The 19,587-nt window shown below is 28.0% G+C and overlaps 2 protein-coding genes across 2 annotated transcripts in view; one reads left to right on the top strand and one right to left on the bottom strand.

The window, feature by feature from the left end:
• The window catches only part of LOC136978726 (protein lifeguard 1-like), a 351,072-nt gene that overhangs the window by 108,503 nt on the left and 222,982 nt on the right, over positions 1-19,587 (bottom strand). The gene's annotated exons all lie outside the window — the stretch shown is intronic.
• Positions 1-19,587, top strand: part of LOC136978718 (V-type proton ATPase 116 kDa subunit a 1-like) — a 46,817-nt gene that overhangs the window by 22,702 nt on the left and 4,528 nt on the right. Inside the window, exons 9-15 of the mRNA XM_067274505.1 lie at positions 375-587; positions 664-814; positions 893-1,032; positions 4,481-4,617; positions 8,287-8,374; positions 9,977-10,095; positions 17,789-18,014. Coding sequence (XP_067130606.1) covers positions 375-587; positions 664-814; positions 893-1,032; positions 4,481-4,617; positions 8,287-8,374; positions 9,977-10,095; positions 17,789-18,014 — 1,074 coding nt within the window. The remainder of the gene's footprint in view (positions 1-374; positions 588-663; positions 815-892; positions 1,033-4,480; positions 4,618-8,286; positions 8,375-9,976; positions 10,096-17,788; positions 18,015-19,587) is intronic.

Here is a 19,587-nt window from a genome sequence, read left to right on the forward strand (position 1 = left end):
ATTTTGTGCAAGTTTCAAAATTTAAATAATTATTAATTTAAACATTTGTATTTGAGTAACTTTTTTTATCGAAAATATACATAGAAAAGTAGAAATTTTCTAATTTTCTCTTGAATCAAAAGGGAATAAATATGCCATTAAAATGCATTAGTTATTGTGTGTTAAACTATTTTAATGCTAATCTTTTTCTTTTTTCTGTTTTGTGAAGTTTGAATTCTTCTTAACTCTTTACTTTAGGCTGGCTTAATCTGATTTTTATAATAAAGAATTGAATGCCAGAAAAAACATAGCTAATGCCATATCATAAAATCAAAATAGATTCAAAAGAAAACATGGAATTCTACTCAAACTTTTTCTTCTTAATGTGTGTACAGATTTTAAATGAAACTGAAGATCATAGACATCGACAACTTGTAAATACTTCCAGAAACATACGAAATTGGTTTATTAAGATCAGAAAAATAAAAGCTATATATCATACATTAAATCTTTTTGATCAAGATGTTACAAGAAAATGTCTTATAGCTGAATGCTGGTGTGCTGCTAAAGATATACCAAAAGTTCAAGCAGCATTATTAAATGGAACTGTAAGTAATGTTTTTTAATTGACAAAATAATTAAACTTGTTAATATTTATTAAAAATTTTGATTAATAAATTATAGGAAAAAAGTAGAAGCTCCATGCCTTCAATATTGCATTGTATTTCTCATGATGAACAACCTCCTACTTTCAATACTACAAATAAATTTACAGTTGGGTTTCAGAATATAGTAAATGCATATGGTGTATCTAATTATCGAGAAGCTAATCCTGGTAATGCGTTTATCTTATTCATAAAATTAACAACAACAATAATAATAATAATTTAATAATATAAATTTTAATTTACAGCTCCATATACAATAATTACATTTCCTTTCTTATTTGCTGTGATGTTTGGTGATGCTGGTCATGGGTTTTTAATGTTTTTATTTGCTCTCTGGATGGTAATCAAAGAAAAGACATTTAGCAAACAAAAGTCTAATGGAGAAGTAAGATTATAATATTTTATGTTTACTATTTAATTACTGTTTAATTTTTTATTAATTAAATTTTATATCTTTCATTAAAAGTTGAATTATTTTGATAACTGATTTATTATATTTAGAATTTTATAAAGTTCTTTATAATATTAAAGAATTAGTGTGATTATTAAAATAGCAAATAATAAATTGTTTTTATTTCTAAAACTTGTACACACACACACACACACACACACACACACACACACACACACACACACACACACACACACACACAAAATCTTGGTGATATTTTATTTGTTAAAACACAATTTTATCATTAAATGTTTTTGGGATGTCCTATTTTCAAACTTTTTGTTTCAAATCATTATTTATAGAAAATTTTTTAAAGTGAATAGCAAACCAGACTATTCTCCACAATGAGTAGCATTCAACAGTTCTTGGTGTATGGAATATCATACTTTCTTTCATAGGACTTTCTTTAGGTCAAATTAAAATAATTAAAATAGCAAATAAAATAATATTCTGGCAATATTAGATTTCTGTTTAACATTAAATAATTTTTAAACATATAAGATATAATTGTGAAATCGGGGGTGCCTAAAAAGGACGCCACCCCTTCGATTGTCACCAATGTGTGAGATCTCGGGGAGGTAAGAGGGAGTCGTACCTCTTTTTCCCGTGACTCACTTGTCAAGGATGGCTGTTACGTCGACGGCGCGTTACGCGTTACGCGAGTGGAGGAGGAGGAAGGATGGGGTCGACGATAAGGCGAAGCCGACAGTCAAGAAAGACACCATTTTATAACAAAAACAAAATTTAATGAAAGCTAAACGAACTAAAGTACACTTCTACCCTCGTATACAAAAGGGGCCGGAGAGAGAGAGTTTACAATTATTTTTCATACCTCTTAACAAGTCCGTAATAGACGGAATCAGAAGTGACGATAAAGTCTGGCTGATGGAGAATCCGGTAATGGGCCGATGGCACGTAGAGCTTGTTTTTCCGTAGGCAGGGCAGTGGCACTTAAAGAACTTAGAAACTTTTTGAGAGTCCGGCGGATGGCGTAGTGCACGTCGTAAAAGCGAGACGAAGGAGCCCCTTAGGGGGGGAAGGAAGCGTCTTTTATAAGTTTTTGATGGGAAAACTTGTCACGTGATCGAAAACGAATCACTATTAGGGCCATAGGTGTTCCCGGGATATTAAATAAACGACTAGTTCGGACGCTAACTATAAACCATCGTGCAAGATGATCTACCTGCTCCGAAGGAATAACGGTTTGTTGATAGTTAGGGGACAATCGTTGCCATTCGAGGGTCAACAATTTCCCGGGTATGGAATGTTGTTGATTAAGTCGTTTATAACTGGAGTGAAATAATTTAGAAATTCTAGGTTCTTAACTTCCAGATTTCACATAATATAAGTAAGCAATGTCAACAGTGGAAACTATTTGCAGTATAAAATATTGGATTTAAATATGTAATTGAATTTTAATAAAAAAAAAATAAATTTTACAATTATAATGAAATAATATAGTTAAACTGAAAAATTGTTTGAATCTCACTATTGAGAAGATTGCATTAATATTTGAAAATATTTTATGTTGTCCCATTTAAAACTGAATGAGTAAATTATTATAATTTTCATATTGGAAAAGGGACAAATGAGAGAGAATAAAATTAGACAAATTCTTTGAAAGCTTAGTTTTATTCACAAAACATTATGGAAACTTGCATAACCAATGCTTGCAATTAAGATGGCCCAATTTTATTCAGCCAGTGAGTGTAGCCTATTTTACATGGAACATCCTGCTTTAAATAAAATCTAATAAACTTAAATACTTTTATAAAAATTCTAATTCCTTAGTAAATCAGATATTTTCATACAATTTAAAATTTATTTTGTATGCTAGTACTTTCTATATATTAACAGGACTTATTATACTGGAAAATATGGATGCAGATATTTAGTCTTACAGATCAAAAATAATGTTCTTTATTTAGATTCACCATACACTTTAAACTTGTGTTTCGGACTTGTTCGTCCCTCCTCAGCAGACCTTTAAACGACACTTTCTACAATTAACAAAATAAAAAACATTTCTTGGTACAATTATAACTAAAATTAATTAAAAACACAAAGAAAGTACTAGTATATAAATTTTAACTTTTTTAACTTAATTTAAAATTTATTTTAAATTAAGTTAAAAAAGGACACAAAGGCATAATAATTAGATATTTTCATACAAGTTTTTGTATATAAAAATATTAGGTGTGCATATTGTATGTACAGTTTATTTAGAAAAACATTTCAAATATTTTGTATTTTTATATAGAATTTTATACAGAATGGTTAGAAAAACTGACAGTACTTAGATTTGTTGAGCCAGCTCTACTAAACAGAATCAAATGAAACTTGGTACATATGCAATGCAGATAATGGAAAAGAGAGTTATGGGAAAAATAGTTGAACTTTTCATACCAGGGGAAAATGTGACATTGTTCAGTTGAAAATGTATGTTTCCGGCTGTGGGGTTATTTGAAAAATTGTTTATCAGGGGCCTGTGGACTTAATATTGGAGTTGAAGGTCAGCATAGTGTAACCTGTCAGCCAGATTCCTCTTAAAATGTTGTGTGCGACAGTTGACAATGTGGTTTTACAATTATATGTTGGTTGGCAACAAAGAAGAATCCTACACTGAGCACTTACTGAAAATGTGTAAAATGTAATTTTATTCTTTTTATAAAATTTTGTATGCTTGTCATATAATTGTCATCTTTGCAGTGCCACATTTTTGCCTGATGTTGAAAATTTCAATTAATTTTTTTCCCACATTAATATCTTTATTGTGATCTGCATTGCATGTGTAATGAGTTTTATTTGATTCAGTTCAGTAGAGTTGGCTCTACACATCTGAGTGCTGTCAGTTTAATTGTAACCAATCTACATTCCAATTTACTTTTATAAGATTTCAAGAAATCTTTACTAAAATTTTATTTTTATCACGAATACATTTCTTGTTTAAAAACCATTGTTCTGTTAATAGTATTAAATACTTGATCAGGTCATTGATATGATTCGTGTTTTCTTGTAAAAACTAAATTAATAACCACTCTTGTTTTAAAGATGATATGAAAATTTAAAATATTTTCCTATATTTATATAGCAACTTTCATAATATTGTAAATTTATATCTTTACATTTTTTATAGTAACTATTCCTTAAAACTTTAAAAATTTGATGTAAAATTTCATTATATAATAAATTTACAATTAATAATATTCAAATAATATAAAATTCTGATGAATCATTATTTATTTAATCTGTAGAGAACTCATCTAAATTACATATATTTGTTTTTCTTATATATTTTTCATAACTTAAATATGACAATTTAGTAGAAATTTCTGTAAATTTGAAAATTTTAATATATAATACATTTCATTTTATTTTTCAGATATGGAACACATTCTTTAATGGAAGATATATCATCTTATTGATGGGAATATTTTCAGTTTATACTGGCCTTATTTATAATGATATTTTTTCAAAATCTATTAATATATTTGGTTCTTCTTGGAAACCTATTAACATGTAAGTTTTAAATAATTTATACAAAACATTTGCTTTGGCTTTTACATCTGTAATTCTCATTTCAAACATTTATTACTGTGGAACATAGAATGTAGTTATCAAATTTTTAGGCATTTTTTACTAAACTGGTTACTTTGTAATTTTTCTGTAAAGTATATAATATTATACAAATTATCATAATTAATTTGTCTATTGTTTTAAAGTTTGGATATATGTGAATTTAATTCATTAAACATTAATTCTATTTTCCGTAAATTCAGATTCAATGGAAAACTGATGTAAAAAGAACTACTACTTTTTCATAAAGTTTTTCAATTCAGCTACCATGATTTCATACATATAACTGGCATCAGTTATATATCCTACAAAAATTACTAGAACTGAAATAAAGCTTTTCATAACTCATATCAGTCTATATGTCACATCTCCAAAATGACCATTGAAAATGTGCTACTTATTCATATACATTAAAAAGTATCTACTCAAACATTAAAAACACATTTTTTTTTAAAATCTAATAATAATAAAATATAAAATTTATTATTATTAAAACAAACTAAAAAACTTTAGTATTATTGAAAAATATAAATTTTTTGGTTAATACTGAGAGGCATTTCATAGAGAGAAAGGAACTACTGAAAACTTGACAAGTTCAACTGACTGTTTTAGCCAGTAATAATTGTTAATGTTTTGCTGTGTTTCTTATAAACAAAGAGACTTTTAGTTTTAATCCAACAACGTTTACTTGTAAGTTATTAAAAAAAAAATACAAGGAGACCTAGCTCTGCTTAACGTACACCTCTAGTCTTTCTTTAACTCTGGCACCATCTGACTACAGCGCCCCGTTGTGTTGTGTGTCTGGTTTTACTTACTGAATTAAATACTCCCAACAATAACTCTACTGGGTTAAAACTTATTCTGCCTAATAGAAAACATGTAGAAGTGTCTAATAACATCAATTAAAACAGAAGAATACCAAAATGCAATGCACATATGTACTGTACAGTACAGTACATTTGCCTTTGATTGTTTCAGGAAAATTGCAATGGAAACATATGAAAAACATAAACCTTTACATTATGCAAAGGTTTTTTTTTTCATGCTTTTTTAAGATACTCTGGTAAGTTCAGATAAAAGAAAAGCTGACAAGAACATAATTGTGAGTTAAAATCAGAAGATAACTTGTATCATTGCATAATTCATACCTGCTTTCAAACTGACTTTTACATATAGGTAAGCCATTGATTATCTGCCCAAAATTAAATTATTAGGTATTTTGCATTTATATCAGTTTTAGAGGTGGTGATGTTTTAAATCTCTGCTGAAGTATTGTATAACTGTTATAACTGTCACTTGTGAAATGAAAGACACAATGTACAAATTTGACAAAATTACTTCTTGCACGAATATAAATATCTCTGTCTGATAATTATGTTAAATTATGTTAAGATGTTATGTTTAATCGATTAGATCAGGCTATATTACTGCTGCTATTAGTAATTAAATGCTAAGTTATTTGGCCTGGAGGTTGGCATTAGGTGCTATTTCTTATTAAATTTAATAATTAAATTAATATTTATTAATAAATTTAGAAAGTTAATTTAGATACACTAAACTTGCTTTAATATGAATTGCTAGGGAAATAATACTTAATACAAATTTTCAATAATGTAATTTAGGAAGTTAAGGCTTAATTAATAGACAATCAAAATCTCTAAATTTATATTATTTTGAATTAATTTACTAAATAAAGTTATTTATTTACAAAAACAAATTAATGTTTTAAGTGATTTTCAAATCAACAAAATGAAAAGTGTGGATTAGTATTAAACAAAATAAAACTAAAAAAAAGTCTGTGGCTTTTTCTGTTGAAGATTGATTGAAAAAGTTTAATAAAATTTTTTTTTTTGTGCCAAAAGAGTAAAAAAATGAACCAAATTTGGTGCAATGTAGCCAAATCTGACCACTGTATGCACTCCCTGATATACAAACTAGAAAATGGATGGGATTGCATCTATTTAAAGGAGTTGGCATTCTTAAACTTTAACCCCTACTTTCTGAGCACAGTAAAATGGTCTGCTAAAACCAGACATTTGAATTGCTCTACAATCAGAAGGTTGAACCAGTCTTTGCTTACTAAGAGAAGAGAATCTATTCTTCTGAAAATGGAATGTTTATTACAGTATCACTTTTTATTTTCTTTCATCTTGTGTAAAAAGCAACCATTATTGGAAATAGTTAATACTTGGGGTTGTAAAGATAATTTACAGTTTAGTTTAATAAATTCTGGTAAAATTTTTGATCACTTTATGACTTGAATGTTGCCCTGGCAAAATGCCCTTGTCACAATGGCAAAATTTGCTTTAATGCTAGGATTCCTGTTATCAGTGTTCATTTTAAGGCAAATCAACTGTATAACCTTACTGCTTACTCACTTCTAAATTAATAAGTATTAATTTGATTTTAGTTATTAAATTTAATAAGAGATGGTAGCTAACACCTACTTTAGGCCAAATTACTTAGCATTTAATTACTAATAGTAGTAGTAATATAGCCTGACCTAATCTGATGTTTGGCTTTAAAATTATTTCTTAAGTTCATTATAGTTTTTTCAGAATGGAAAGGGTGATGTGATAAGAAGGAAAACATAAGAAGCAAAATTACAATTATTGAGTTTACTTTAAGAAGGAATACCTATAATTCGATATAAAAATTTGCAATTTAGAGATGATAGAATTGGAAATATTTCTATAAATAAAATTGTCATGCAGTCTATATTCTGTAATGAATGATTTCATTTATACTACTTAACAAATTGAACTTACGTCAAAAATAATATTTTAATATACATAACAGCATTAAAATACTTTGTTTATTCAGCTCATCATTAGAAATGCTAATCTAATGTTTTAAATGAGTGCCATTGTTGTGGAGGCAAACACATAAGTAAAAAACAAACATAAAAGCAAAACATTACCATGGTTTCACAAGAACTATTTTGGAGATATACACGGTGGGCTAACGAAAATGAAACGGCAGTGTTTTTGGATAGTTGGATTTGTATTTAAGCAAATCATTTGGACAGGTCGATTTTATTCTTGAGGGGGACCTCTCGGAAATCATGCAAGTAAAAAAAATTGATCATAAAATTAAGGCTGATAATGTGTTATCTGTTAACTCTGCCATTTCGTTTTCGTTGGCCCACCATGTATATGGGTTAAGACATTAATCAACGTTGTTGAAATAAGAACTATATAGTGTAGAATTTTAACCAATTTTTTAAGAGCATGAGAAAACCTTTTCATGGTTTAGGAGGATGATCAGAATCTCTGAAACATTGTACTCGTTGTACAGTAGAGTCCTGTACAACATGGGGGATTCATTACTCATTATAGGAGATCGCGTTATTGAAACCTGCATTATCACACGATTTATGAAAGTTTAAACCTTGGCCTATAAGTTTAAAAAAACATATATCTCTGATCGACAAAATTCAGGGGTTGTTGCTTGCTTTATTTGCGCATTGTACAGGACTCTACTGTATTATATTGTAAGTTACTTTAATTTGTACTTTATTTTCTGTATTAGTGCATGCTATATTTAGATTTTGTTTCTGATGTTTTCCAGTTAATATAGATGTGTATTTTATAATCAAAATAATTTTTTTAGATCTGATGAGCAAGTTGTAAATTCACTTTTTCAACTGAATATGAGTACTAGTTATACTGGTCATCCCTATCCTTTTGGACTAGATCCTGTAAGTAAAAACAGTTTTATTCTGTTTACCTATGTTATATATCAGACATGGGCAAATGCGGCTTCAAGAGCTGCATGCAGCTTTTTTTGAGTTACATGCGGCTCTTGCTGAAAGTGTTAATTTTTTTTATTATTATTATTTTTACAATTTTATATTTATAATTTTGTGAAAATATGTTTATTAAAAAAATTCAATATTTGTTTTATATTATATTTATATTCAGTCTTAGACATTTGGAATTTTTTATTCGTTCCCAGGAAGGCAAGTACTCTGTTCGTCCCCTCTGCAGATGCTTATGAACATAGTGACATTTAGTTTTGAAATTTAACCATATCCTAATATCTCATTGATAAAATTCAGTCTTAGATATTTGCTTATATAGTATATTTTTGTTTTTTAATCTCATGTTGAAATTTATCAATATTCATATCATTTACATTTTTATTTGTTTATAAGAAAACTGTAAATGATATGAATATTGATAAATTTCAATGTATCATGTACACTTTTCTTATACACAAATAAAAATGTAAATGTTGTGAGCATGTATCTGGTTTTTTGTCAACTATTTGAATATGAATATGCACTTAAATATTGTTTGATATCTGCTGTTTGTAATTTGTATGATTTTCATTAGCTGTTTTTCAATTTAAAAAAAAAAAATTGTTCTCCAAAGTGTAATATAACAACAAGGGTCTATTATTTCTAGAATCTGCAAGGTTATAGCTGTTATGAATATTCATTTAAAAAGTTTTGAAAGTAATATATTGAAACAAATGAGTGAAAATATTATATTCTTATAAATATTCAAACTTGCAATATTTTTCAAGTAAAGCAAAAGTGATTACTCATAAAATGTTTAAATTTAATGAATTACTTTGATTTTAGAATAAGATTTTTTCTAATTTTAATTTTTCAGTACAATTGTATAACTGCTTTAAAACTGTTTTTTAATAGTATAAAATTTTAACTATTTTATAAATTTTTCTCATTTTATTGAATTTTTTAAACTTATACCATAATTATCTCTTTCAATTAATTTTATTTAAAAATTTTATTGAACATTTTGAAAGCTAAGAATGTCTTCTGTGAGTAAAATATTACCTACAGGTAAAGAACATTGATGCTGATTTTAATTTTGTTGTATTTAACAATTCAGATAAATATGTTCCAATATATTTCATGAAATAATGTTTATATAATGCTTTATTCTTACTATTTCCAACTAATTTTTAATATTTTCAGTGTTAAAGATGTATTTAAAATAAGCAAAACAAAGAAGAAAATTTTTTTCACTTTTGATGTTTCTTTTATATTAATATAATTGATAGAAACTTCATTTGAAATGATATTCAAAATCTTTCTGTAAAAATTTCATAGGATACTTAATGAATTTAATGATTAACCATTTCAGTTTGAAAATTAAACATTCTATGTAATAAATAAATAATTTTGTTTAATTCAGTTGTATGTAACAGAATAATGAAATAATTGTTGTTGTTTTTAGTAATGTATCAAAAACACAGTATAATTTGAATATCTAATTATAATTATTAAATTTTAAATGTGTAATAAATAACTCAATGTTATATTTCTTTATAGGTTTGGTCATTAGCGAAAAACAAGATTCTCTTTACAAATTCATATAAAATGAAATTATCGATTATTTTTGGAGTATCTCAAATGTTGTTTGGTGTTATACTAAGTGCTTGGAATCACTGGTAATGTCATTTGCTATAGTGTTTCATTTTATTTTAAAATTTAAATAAATTAAATAGTTCTAATTTGTAAATATTTATACAGAATAGAAATTTTTAAATCAAAAATATTGCTATTATAAAGTTAAATATAAATAATGTAGTTTTAAAATAATTAAACAATTAATCAGTTATATTTTATTTTTGATATTAGAGCTGAGTATGTTTTAAATAAAATAATATTGTCATTGTGTGTGTGTATGTGTAGGCTAGTGCTATCCTTCCATTGATAATTTTGTGTAACTTAAAAAAAAAGATGGTAGATATGTACAGTACACCCCAAATAGTAAATAAGAAATCTGATGTGAACTAGATGTTAGGAAAAACACAAACATGAATAGATATTAATGACTGAATAAATTTTGATTAAACTTTGAATACTTTTGGTTGGGACATTACAACTTTTGTCAGGAACATTTAAAAATTTAATTTAACTTTATACTATTACTGAAATAGTATGGGGGGAAAAAACAGAAATAAACCATTATAATAAATGTAATACATTAATTTTATGACCACTTTTAAAACTTACCAAAAGTCCTTTGTATTATTTTAACTTTTTTTTTTGCAATTTTTCTAGTTTTTAAATTTTAACTAATAAATTCATAAATAAATGAAAATTATTTAAATTATTAATTAATAATTCTTAAATTTATTAAAGATAAATTTGCTGTCATCTTTTAATATGAAGTTTTTTTTAGTAATTTAGTGAAAATAATCTAAATTTTGGCTATTTGATTTTACATCCTGTATAACTGTAAATCTCTTATTTTTAAGTTTTTTTTTGAGATATATTGAGATATATTATTATTATTAATAATTTATGCATTAATATAATTTATTATATCTGAATGAGTGGCAACAGGCCTATGTTTGTATGGTATATAAAAAGGGAAATAAGGAAAATACTAATCATTATAGACTAATAGCTATTCTGTCTGTGCTAAGAAAAGTATTCACGTCTATTTTAGCCATAAGATTTAGTCAATAGATTAATTCAAATCATTTATATTCTCCTTATCTATTGCCATTTTCCAAACAGTGTGGAACAGAATTAGCTATCTTTATTCTGACTTATTTGATACAATTACAATTATTACAAAAGAGACAAAAAGTTTGTGACTGTTTTAGATCTTAAATAAAGTTTTTGGTCATATTTCAATAGAAAAGCTCTGAGAAGCTATTAAAGAATAGAGCAGATATGAATTTTGTTAAGACTTTAAAATCTTTGGTCAATATACTATTACCATAAAATGCAGTAAGCTCGCTTATCATTCAATAGAAATTTGTTTTGTCCTGTTACAAGGTGACCCACTTTTACCATATTTATTTAACTTTATGATATATGATATTGATAACTACTTTGAGAGGGAAAATGATGGAATAACCATGGGAAATCATTTAGTTCATTTGATTTAATATTCAGATGATGTAGTTACTGTCTCACCAACAAAGGTTGGTCTTCAAAGAAAACTAAATCAGGCCTATGCTTATTTTATGCAATTAGGAATGAAAATAAACCTGATCAAAACATTCATTATGATTAGGTTCTTTTAAACGTTCTTAAGCTTGGAAGAATAGCCAGAAAAAGCCACAATTTTTATTTCGGTACTACCAAATTGAAACTCATTGACGAAATGGTCTATTTAGGAGTAACTCTTACTTCTAACTTGTCCTTTAAAAAACATTTTCTAAATGTGAAAACAGACAGAATAATATATTGTCTTATCTATTTATTGAGCAAAATGAAAATCAATAAGATTCAGAAATTTCAAGCTATTCTCTTCAATAATTATGAATTCTGTCTGCTATGCTTTTCCTATCTGGAGTCTATTTGGAAATTGTTCAAACTGGATATATAAGAAAATTATTTTGGTTGGCTAGGTTTATTTCTGGATATGCCATCAGGCATAATGTTAATAGAATACAGTTGGTTTCTTTTTTAATCAATAGAATTTTGAAGTTTTTTAAAAGAATTAAAGATGAAAATAATTTAATTAAGATTATGATGGAGGACCTCAAAAAATTATTCAAATTGAAGAGATCATATATTAATAATTGGATATAATGTTCAAACAACAATGGAATGCATATTAATTTAAACAAAAATTTTGAATTAAAGTCGTTATGAGCCAGCTACACATTTTGCCTGACAACAAAAATAAATTTGTTGAAAGCACTAGCAAGGAAAAAAACTATTAATAACACCATACTCAGTGAACTTTTTTCTTCCTGCTTTCCATTACTTGGTGTAAGTATCAAGCTAGATTATATGAAGAGATGGAAACTGTGAAAAACCTCTTCTATGGCATGCTAAAATTAAAGAAACAGTGGCAGAAACTACATGCCCAACTATGATTTCTTTTAAAGTGAAGAATGCATAATTTTGTTCCTAAGTGCATCTCACTTAGGTACAAGGCATTTCCACCATGTCTATGAGGGACTTCCAAATATGGAAAAATCTCTTCTTGCAAAGCTGATTAGGAGCAAGCAAAAATGCCTTGCAGAAGTCAAACTCAATGTGACTCATCTCCAGTTTACCAAAGTGTATGACTCATCTACACTTCATGATCAGTTGGGCAAAATATATAGTATAGTGTCCAGTGCTACACAAGTTCTACAAAAAAAATTAGACAGTAAATTCCAGTGGTTAGTATGTTCATCGTGCAGACGACCCAAGATGGTGGTGAGCATCCCATATTATAATTATATGGATGAAGATGTACCTATCGCGGTACAAGGAGCTCTACAACGAGGGCCTAAATATATTCACCTTACTAACACCAATTTTTGCCAGTTTGTCCTGGCCTCATTGGCAACACTCAAATCATGCCAGGCAGTGGCCAAGTATCCACAAATGGAATTATCGATAATCAGAAAGCTTGCAATAGCAAAATAAGCATCTGGTGAGTCCAAACATCATATGTAGACTACCAAGCAGTAATGTACTTCCTCACCAGGGCTGACTTGAGGCTTCTAGTCTCGGACAAGGACAAGAAATTTGTACTGTGCAAAGAAGAGACTTTATCCTCAGGGCCAAAAAGTTTCTCTCCTCCAATCACATTCCTTGGTGATAAACAAAGATCCAACACCAACGATCCTATAGAAAACAAGGAGAATCATAACCCTACCATGGATAACATTGACCCTAACTGGGTGTCTTGATCCTCTTTCCAGTGTTGCATGTCCCAGATTGTTCTTTGAACCAAAAATGCATAAGGTGGACTGGCTGTTACGACCACTAGTGAACAAGAAATCTGACCCCACTTACTTTTTAGAAAAGGCACTAGCTAAGTTTCTACATGTACTGATTCCAGACTCATTCTATGTTACTCTCACATCCTTGGTCACTAAATCCACCATCACTGCAGGCATTGGCATGGTACAAGCAAGTACTTATAGCTTCTACAAAGTAGACATAGTATCCTTGTACCCTTTGGTGCCCACATTTGAGACCATAATGCTGTCAATTCTCTACTCCTTAGGAAGGGCTTTAGTGCCCAGCAGATATTGGATATATGTGATGCACTGATCTTCATCACTGAGCACAATTATTTTCATTTCAATCAGAAAATTTATTTACAGAAACAGGGAGTTTCCATGGGTTCCCCTTTATCTGCTGTTCTAGCAGAGCTCATTATGAGAGAAATCAAGCACAGAATATTTGATTTCCTCCCCCTTACCATCCATTACCCATTGTTGATATCCTTATATATGGTGTGGGAGGACACAGATGAAACCTTTCTTATCTTCAAGTAGAAAGTTTCTAGTATATATCCCTCCATTAATTTTACTTGGGAGAAAGAGAGTAATGTGGCTATAACATTCTTGGATTTGCACATACATAGAGCCCCAGAAAGGCTACTATTGATTTACCATAAATTTAATATGGTACAACACATCATCCTGACAGATGCTTTCCAGCCTTTGTGATACATTTATGCTGCCATCACCATCCTCATTAGAAGAGCCTTCTTGCTACCATCAATGCAAAAACTTGTAAACAGTGAATTAAACACTATTAGTTTAGCAGTATGTGCAGTGAGTTTTTCATGTGCTAAGTTCATACATGTGCTTAACATGGTCAGGAAGCTTTCCATATGCATTTGTTGCATATTTAGGTAACACAACCTTCTCCTGCCTCTTTCTCTGCTGCCAAACTTGTACAGACTCATTTGTAACGATTGGGACAAATTCTCCACCTTTGAGAAATTGGGTCTATGCAGTACCGTTGGAGAATCCCGTAATGGGGATGAATACAAGGTATGTTGGAGCCATAGCAAGAATGCTTGTACCCACCTAACTGAGCACCAGGATGATGATGTGAAAGCAAAGTATACCACAGAGCTTACAAAAAAGGTGCTCAAACAGAATTACAACTCATTATGGGCCCAAACAGCAATACTCAAAGCCTACAGCAACCGAAAACTCCTCTTTATATGGGAATCTCTACTTACGACAACGTCAGAAATGTGCAACACTCCCACTCTTGACTTGCCCAATATATGGATCACCTTATATAAATGGTTAAACAGTGATCCATATCATCTGTCACACTGTTAACATGGACCGGCAGCCATGCATGCGCTGTATTACATCATATGTATAACATCACACACATGCCATCAAATGTATTTCAAATTTGTAGCTGGCTCATAATGAGTTTAATCCAAAATTTTTATTTAAATTAATGTGTGTTCCATTCTCGTTAGAACATTTATGTTTAATTTAAAAGTTTTTATTTGCCTGATGATGACAAAAATAAATTCATTGAAAGTGCTAGCAAGAGAAAAACTCTTATTAATAATTGGTATGCAAAATTTAGTCATATGTTGGAAAGTTAGAGAGTTTCTCATCTTTTATTGGACTCCATGGAACAGGATTGGTTTTTTGGATTAAATATTCTAAGGAATAATAATTATAATAATTGTAATTGATTTCAAAAACCAACCTATACCGAAAACTAAGTTTTATAGTTGGTACTCCATCAACCTATTTTTTGCCATTGAATGGATATGTCTATTATAATTTTCCATTTAAAATCAAAAGGTTCTTTATGCAATTAAGACTTAACAGTTTTTATATAATGTTAGAATAAAATGTTTTGAAATTAATCAATACAAAATGTAGAATATGTGAAAAGCCAATATCAATCTTTCATATTCATTATAAATGTAGAAAATTAGTGGGTATTAGAGAAAAATTTGATTTGTCTTACTTGGAAAATTGTTCTTCAAAGAATGATCTATATCAATTAATTTTTCAAGGTTCAACATTTGTGTTAAAATTGTATAATTTTTTTTTTATAAGATATTCTCTAATGCAGGATAGCTGCCCTGCAGTTTAGGAGTAAATTGTACAATTAATGTTGTTGTAATTACTAAAAACAATAGTTAGTTAGTTAATAGTATACAATTAAGTTATTTGTTTTACCCCCCTTGTAATGGGTAGATCCCATAATATGCAAATAAAGGAATTTGAATTGAAATTTGAAAATATATATATATATATATATATTCAAAATTCTTAATAAATCATTATCTTTTATTTATTTTTAATTGCTCCATTATTTAATAGATTATATATGAAATGAAGTAAATAATTGTTCATTCAGGTTTTTTTTATCACTGAAGTTTGAAAGTGTTGAAGAAATTTTTTATTTAATCAATAAAATAAATATCTTTTTCCACTAAAATATAATTTTATTTATTGCTCTAGTTCATTTTAATGTTTTTTGTTGATTTTATATACATATATATAGAATTTTACATACAAGATCTGGTTTGTCTGTGTGTAATATTTTTTGAAAATTTTTCTTCTATTTCAATAGTGTATTGTGTTGCTTTTTAAAATTAAAAAAAAAAAGTTAAAAATATCTCCCTTTCATATTTCTTAAACCAGTTATAAGTAGGTAATTAATTTAATAACAATTTATTTAATTTTTAAATTTTCTAAAATTTATTTAAATAAATTTTTCTACCAATTATGGTTATTTTGTAAATATATAAATTGCTTATAAATATTAATATTTCGTGGATTATAATTATTTTATAATTTTAAATTTGTTTACTGCCAACAAATAGTATCAATAATTTGGTTGATTTCTTAATTGTACTATTAATTTATTATAAGATTATTATATTTGTTTGCACAGTAAATATCTAGACTGATTGTGAAGCAATAAAAATATATGTAGAAAGAAATTACAAACATTATTTTTCTGCCATTTCCAGGAATTTTCTCCATCAGTCCACTAGCTTCTATATTTCAGCAACATGTTTTTTTTTTTACCTTGTAACTGTTAAAAGACTGCATTGATCACCTCATTGTTATTTACAAACTATTTTACTGAGATATTCAAGGAACTAAACAAATGATGATCATTTAGTGACCATTCCAGACTGTAGGAAGGATGAGCAACACTCCCAATCCACTTTGACATGAATCACTATAGTTTTCTTACATAGAGTTTTAGTTTTCTTTAAGATATTTGAATCGCAATCTTCTTTTTTTATCATCATTATGAACTTTCCCAGACAGTCGTTCAGAATAACAAACTATTTTGACAATTTTTTCAGGAAAACTATATGCACTACAACAATTTAAAACCAATGCCACGATTTCAGTGGCCAAGGTCTGAGCACAAAATTTACTTGGGAAAAGCCAATCTACATCTGTGGTAAATGTTAGTAAAGAAAATCATTGTCCTCAGTATTATATTGCTGAAGTGATCTTTTTTTCTTCGATTATTCTGCTTTTTGTCCAAAATTCATGATTTTGGCACTCATCTGTATAAAACTTTGTATGATATAAAGCTGATGATTGAATTCAAGGGTTGGATTTCACACCAATCTTTGGATAAGCAAGAGAAGAGAAAATTATCATACAGGCGTTAAACTACATATAAATATCACTACAATTGGTAGCGCTTTCAACAAATCTATTTCCATTGTTGTCAGGCAAATAAAAATGTTTAAAACCCTTTTCAAACAAAGATTTCAATTTAAAACTAATGGCATTAGTCCTTTAGAACAACTAAACGTAAAGAATTTAAAATGACATGCTTGTGGTGACAATACACTATAATTTGCTGATGATGATAGGTGATGTCTAAACAACTTTTAGTATAACATTTACTGCTTCAAAACACTTTTACTAATGCATTTTACTTCAGTATAATGTCACTTCAAGAATTATGACTTGACAGTCTAAATTATTTCTTCAACACTGTGTATTTTGTCTACAGGTAATTATTTTCAATGAAGTCATAGCTGCTATGGAAACAACTGCTGCATTCAAATAAAACTTTAAGACTACAGGGCTGTCTCTGAACACTATGTGCAATGAATTTTGTGCTACTGCTGCCATTTTCCTTCATGAGAAACTTCAATACAATTTAAGTTTACTATTTCTGAGCAAGTTTTAATCATTCCGATGCCATTTTTAGTAATAATGTAGGGAAGTAAGTCAGAGTTCATGCTTCATAAAGGTGACCTATCATATGAGGCATATGGAATATATAGTTAATTAAATTGTTACTGCATTTACTTGAAGTAAAATCAGTCTGGATATACACTGGCTAATTCATATATATTCATTATCAAATAAAAATAAATTTATTTTGTTACTAAAGTATTGATGATAATTTTTTTTTTAGCTTTTTCAGAGATTACTTGAGTCTGTTTTGTGATTTCATTCCTCAACTTCTATTTCTCCTAAGTATTTTTGGTTATTTAGTTGGATTAATTATTGCAAAATGGCTTACTTATTATGGAGAAAATAATTATGGTTGTGCTCCAAGTTTACTCATCATGTTAATCAACATGTTTCTCTTCAGATATCCTGATTCTCCTTGTTATCTTTCAAATATGTATTCAGCACAGGTATGCAATTTGAAATATTTTCATAATTTTGATTAAATTTAAAACTGTAATCTTTAGTACCTCATATTAGATCTTGCAGTACTTAATGCGTGTTTCAAAATGGAAATGCTATAAGTATTGAATAATGTGGAAATAAGAATTTGATGTATTAATATCGTTTATTTAATTTAGAATTAATTTATGCAAATTGGCAAAAATTATCTCTGAAGAGTTTCTCACAATAATTTAGCTTGATACCAGATAGAGACTGAATTAATTTCTAGGAAAAGCTTTTATTTTAAATATCATTGAGTGTATTTCACATCAAACTGACTCCATTTACAGATTGAGTAAATTATTGTAATCTTCATATTCGAATAAGGGACAAATGAGACAAAATTAGACCAAAAAAAAAAAACTCTTTGAAAACTTACTTTTATCCACAAAACTTTATAGAAATTTGATGTTTAAGATGGTCTGGCTTTATTCAATTGGTGAGTGGGGCTGGTTTTTATGGAGGACATCCTGTATTTATAAGAATGACAATGCATAAATATTGATAAGAAACCTCAACAATTCTCAACTTTTTACTTTTTATTCATTAAACTACATTTTTCTGGAATTTATTCATGAAATACACATCAATAAATCTTTATTTACTGATAAGAAAAAAGAAGATATGGGGAAAATAGTTTATATACTTAGTGTAAAACAATCTAAACAATTTTTCAAATCTACTCAAAAATATTGCTTAACATTCCTATTTTGAGAAGTCAAGTAAATATTTAATATCTACTCTTTAAATAATCTAGTATTAAAATTAATAAATTTTAATTTATTTGAAAGAAATTCACACAGACAATTCATATATTATTACAGAAAGTTTAATATTTGTATAATTTTTGCAGTATAAAGGAAATAAAATCACAATTGAATAAATAATTGCATTTTCTTATTATTAAATGAACTGCGTTTTTAGCTAACAATTTTGATATCATAAATAGCATATAACTTAAAATATAACAAAAAAATAATAAACATAATGCACTTTTTAAAATCTTTCTTAAAATACAGTAGTGTGTTATTTATCCAAAAGCCGATCAACCAAAAGCTTTCCAGTCGGACTGTTTCATGCTGAATCGAACATTTTTGATACTAGATTAACTTCTAAAATATAATGTTTTTTTTTGTTTTTATATTTTTCAATGTATTTATTTTGTTTGTACAAAATAAAGAAATAATTTTTAACGATACAATAGTCATGATTATTATTATAAAAATTTTCATTCGTCTTAAAATCGACGAAAATTCAACGTGAAGCGACACGCAACGGAGAAAAATTTCAACGTGGAATAGGTTAATATATTTTTTTGTACGTAATTGGTTATCTGAAAAATAAGTTATCCGAACAACCCCAGTCCCCAATTGATTCAGATAAACGACGCTCTACTGTATTAGCAAATCTGTTAATTCGATTCTATACTTTTGATCAGACAGTGAAGATGTATACAACTATAAAATTCTAACCTTGTTTGTGTTAATGCTCAAAAACTTAGTTATTTTTTCAAGTTTTTTTTTTCCTACAAACTTTATC

Source organism: Centruroides vittatus, unplaced genomic scaffold, assembly GCF_030686945.1.
Source record: "Centruroides vittatus isolate TY-2023 unplaced genomic scaffold, ASM3068694v2 contig_549, whole genome shotgun sequence".
NCBI classification, from domain to species: Eukaryota; Metazoa; Arthropoda; class Arachnida; order Scorpiones; family Buthidae; genus Centruroides; species Centruroides vittatus.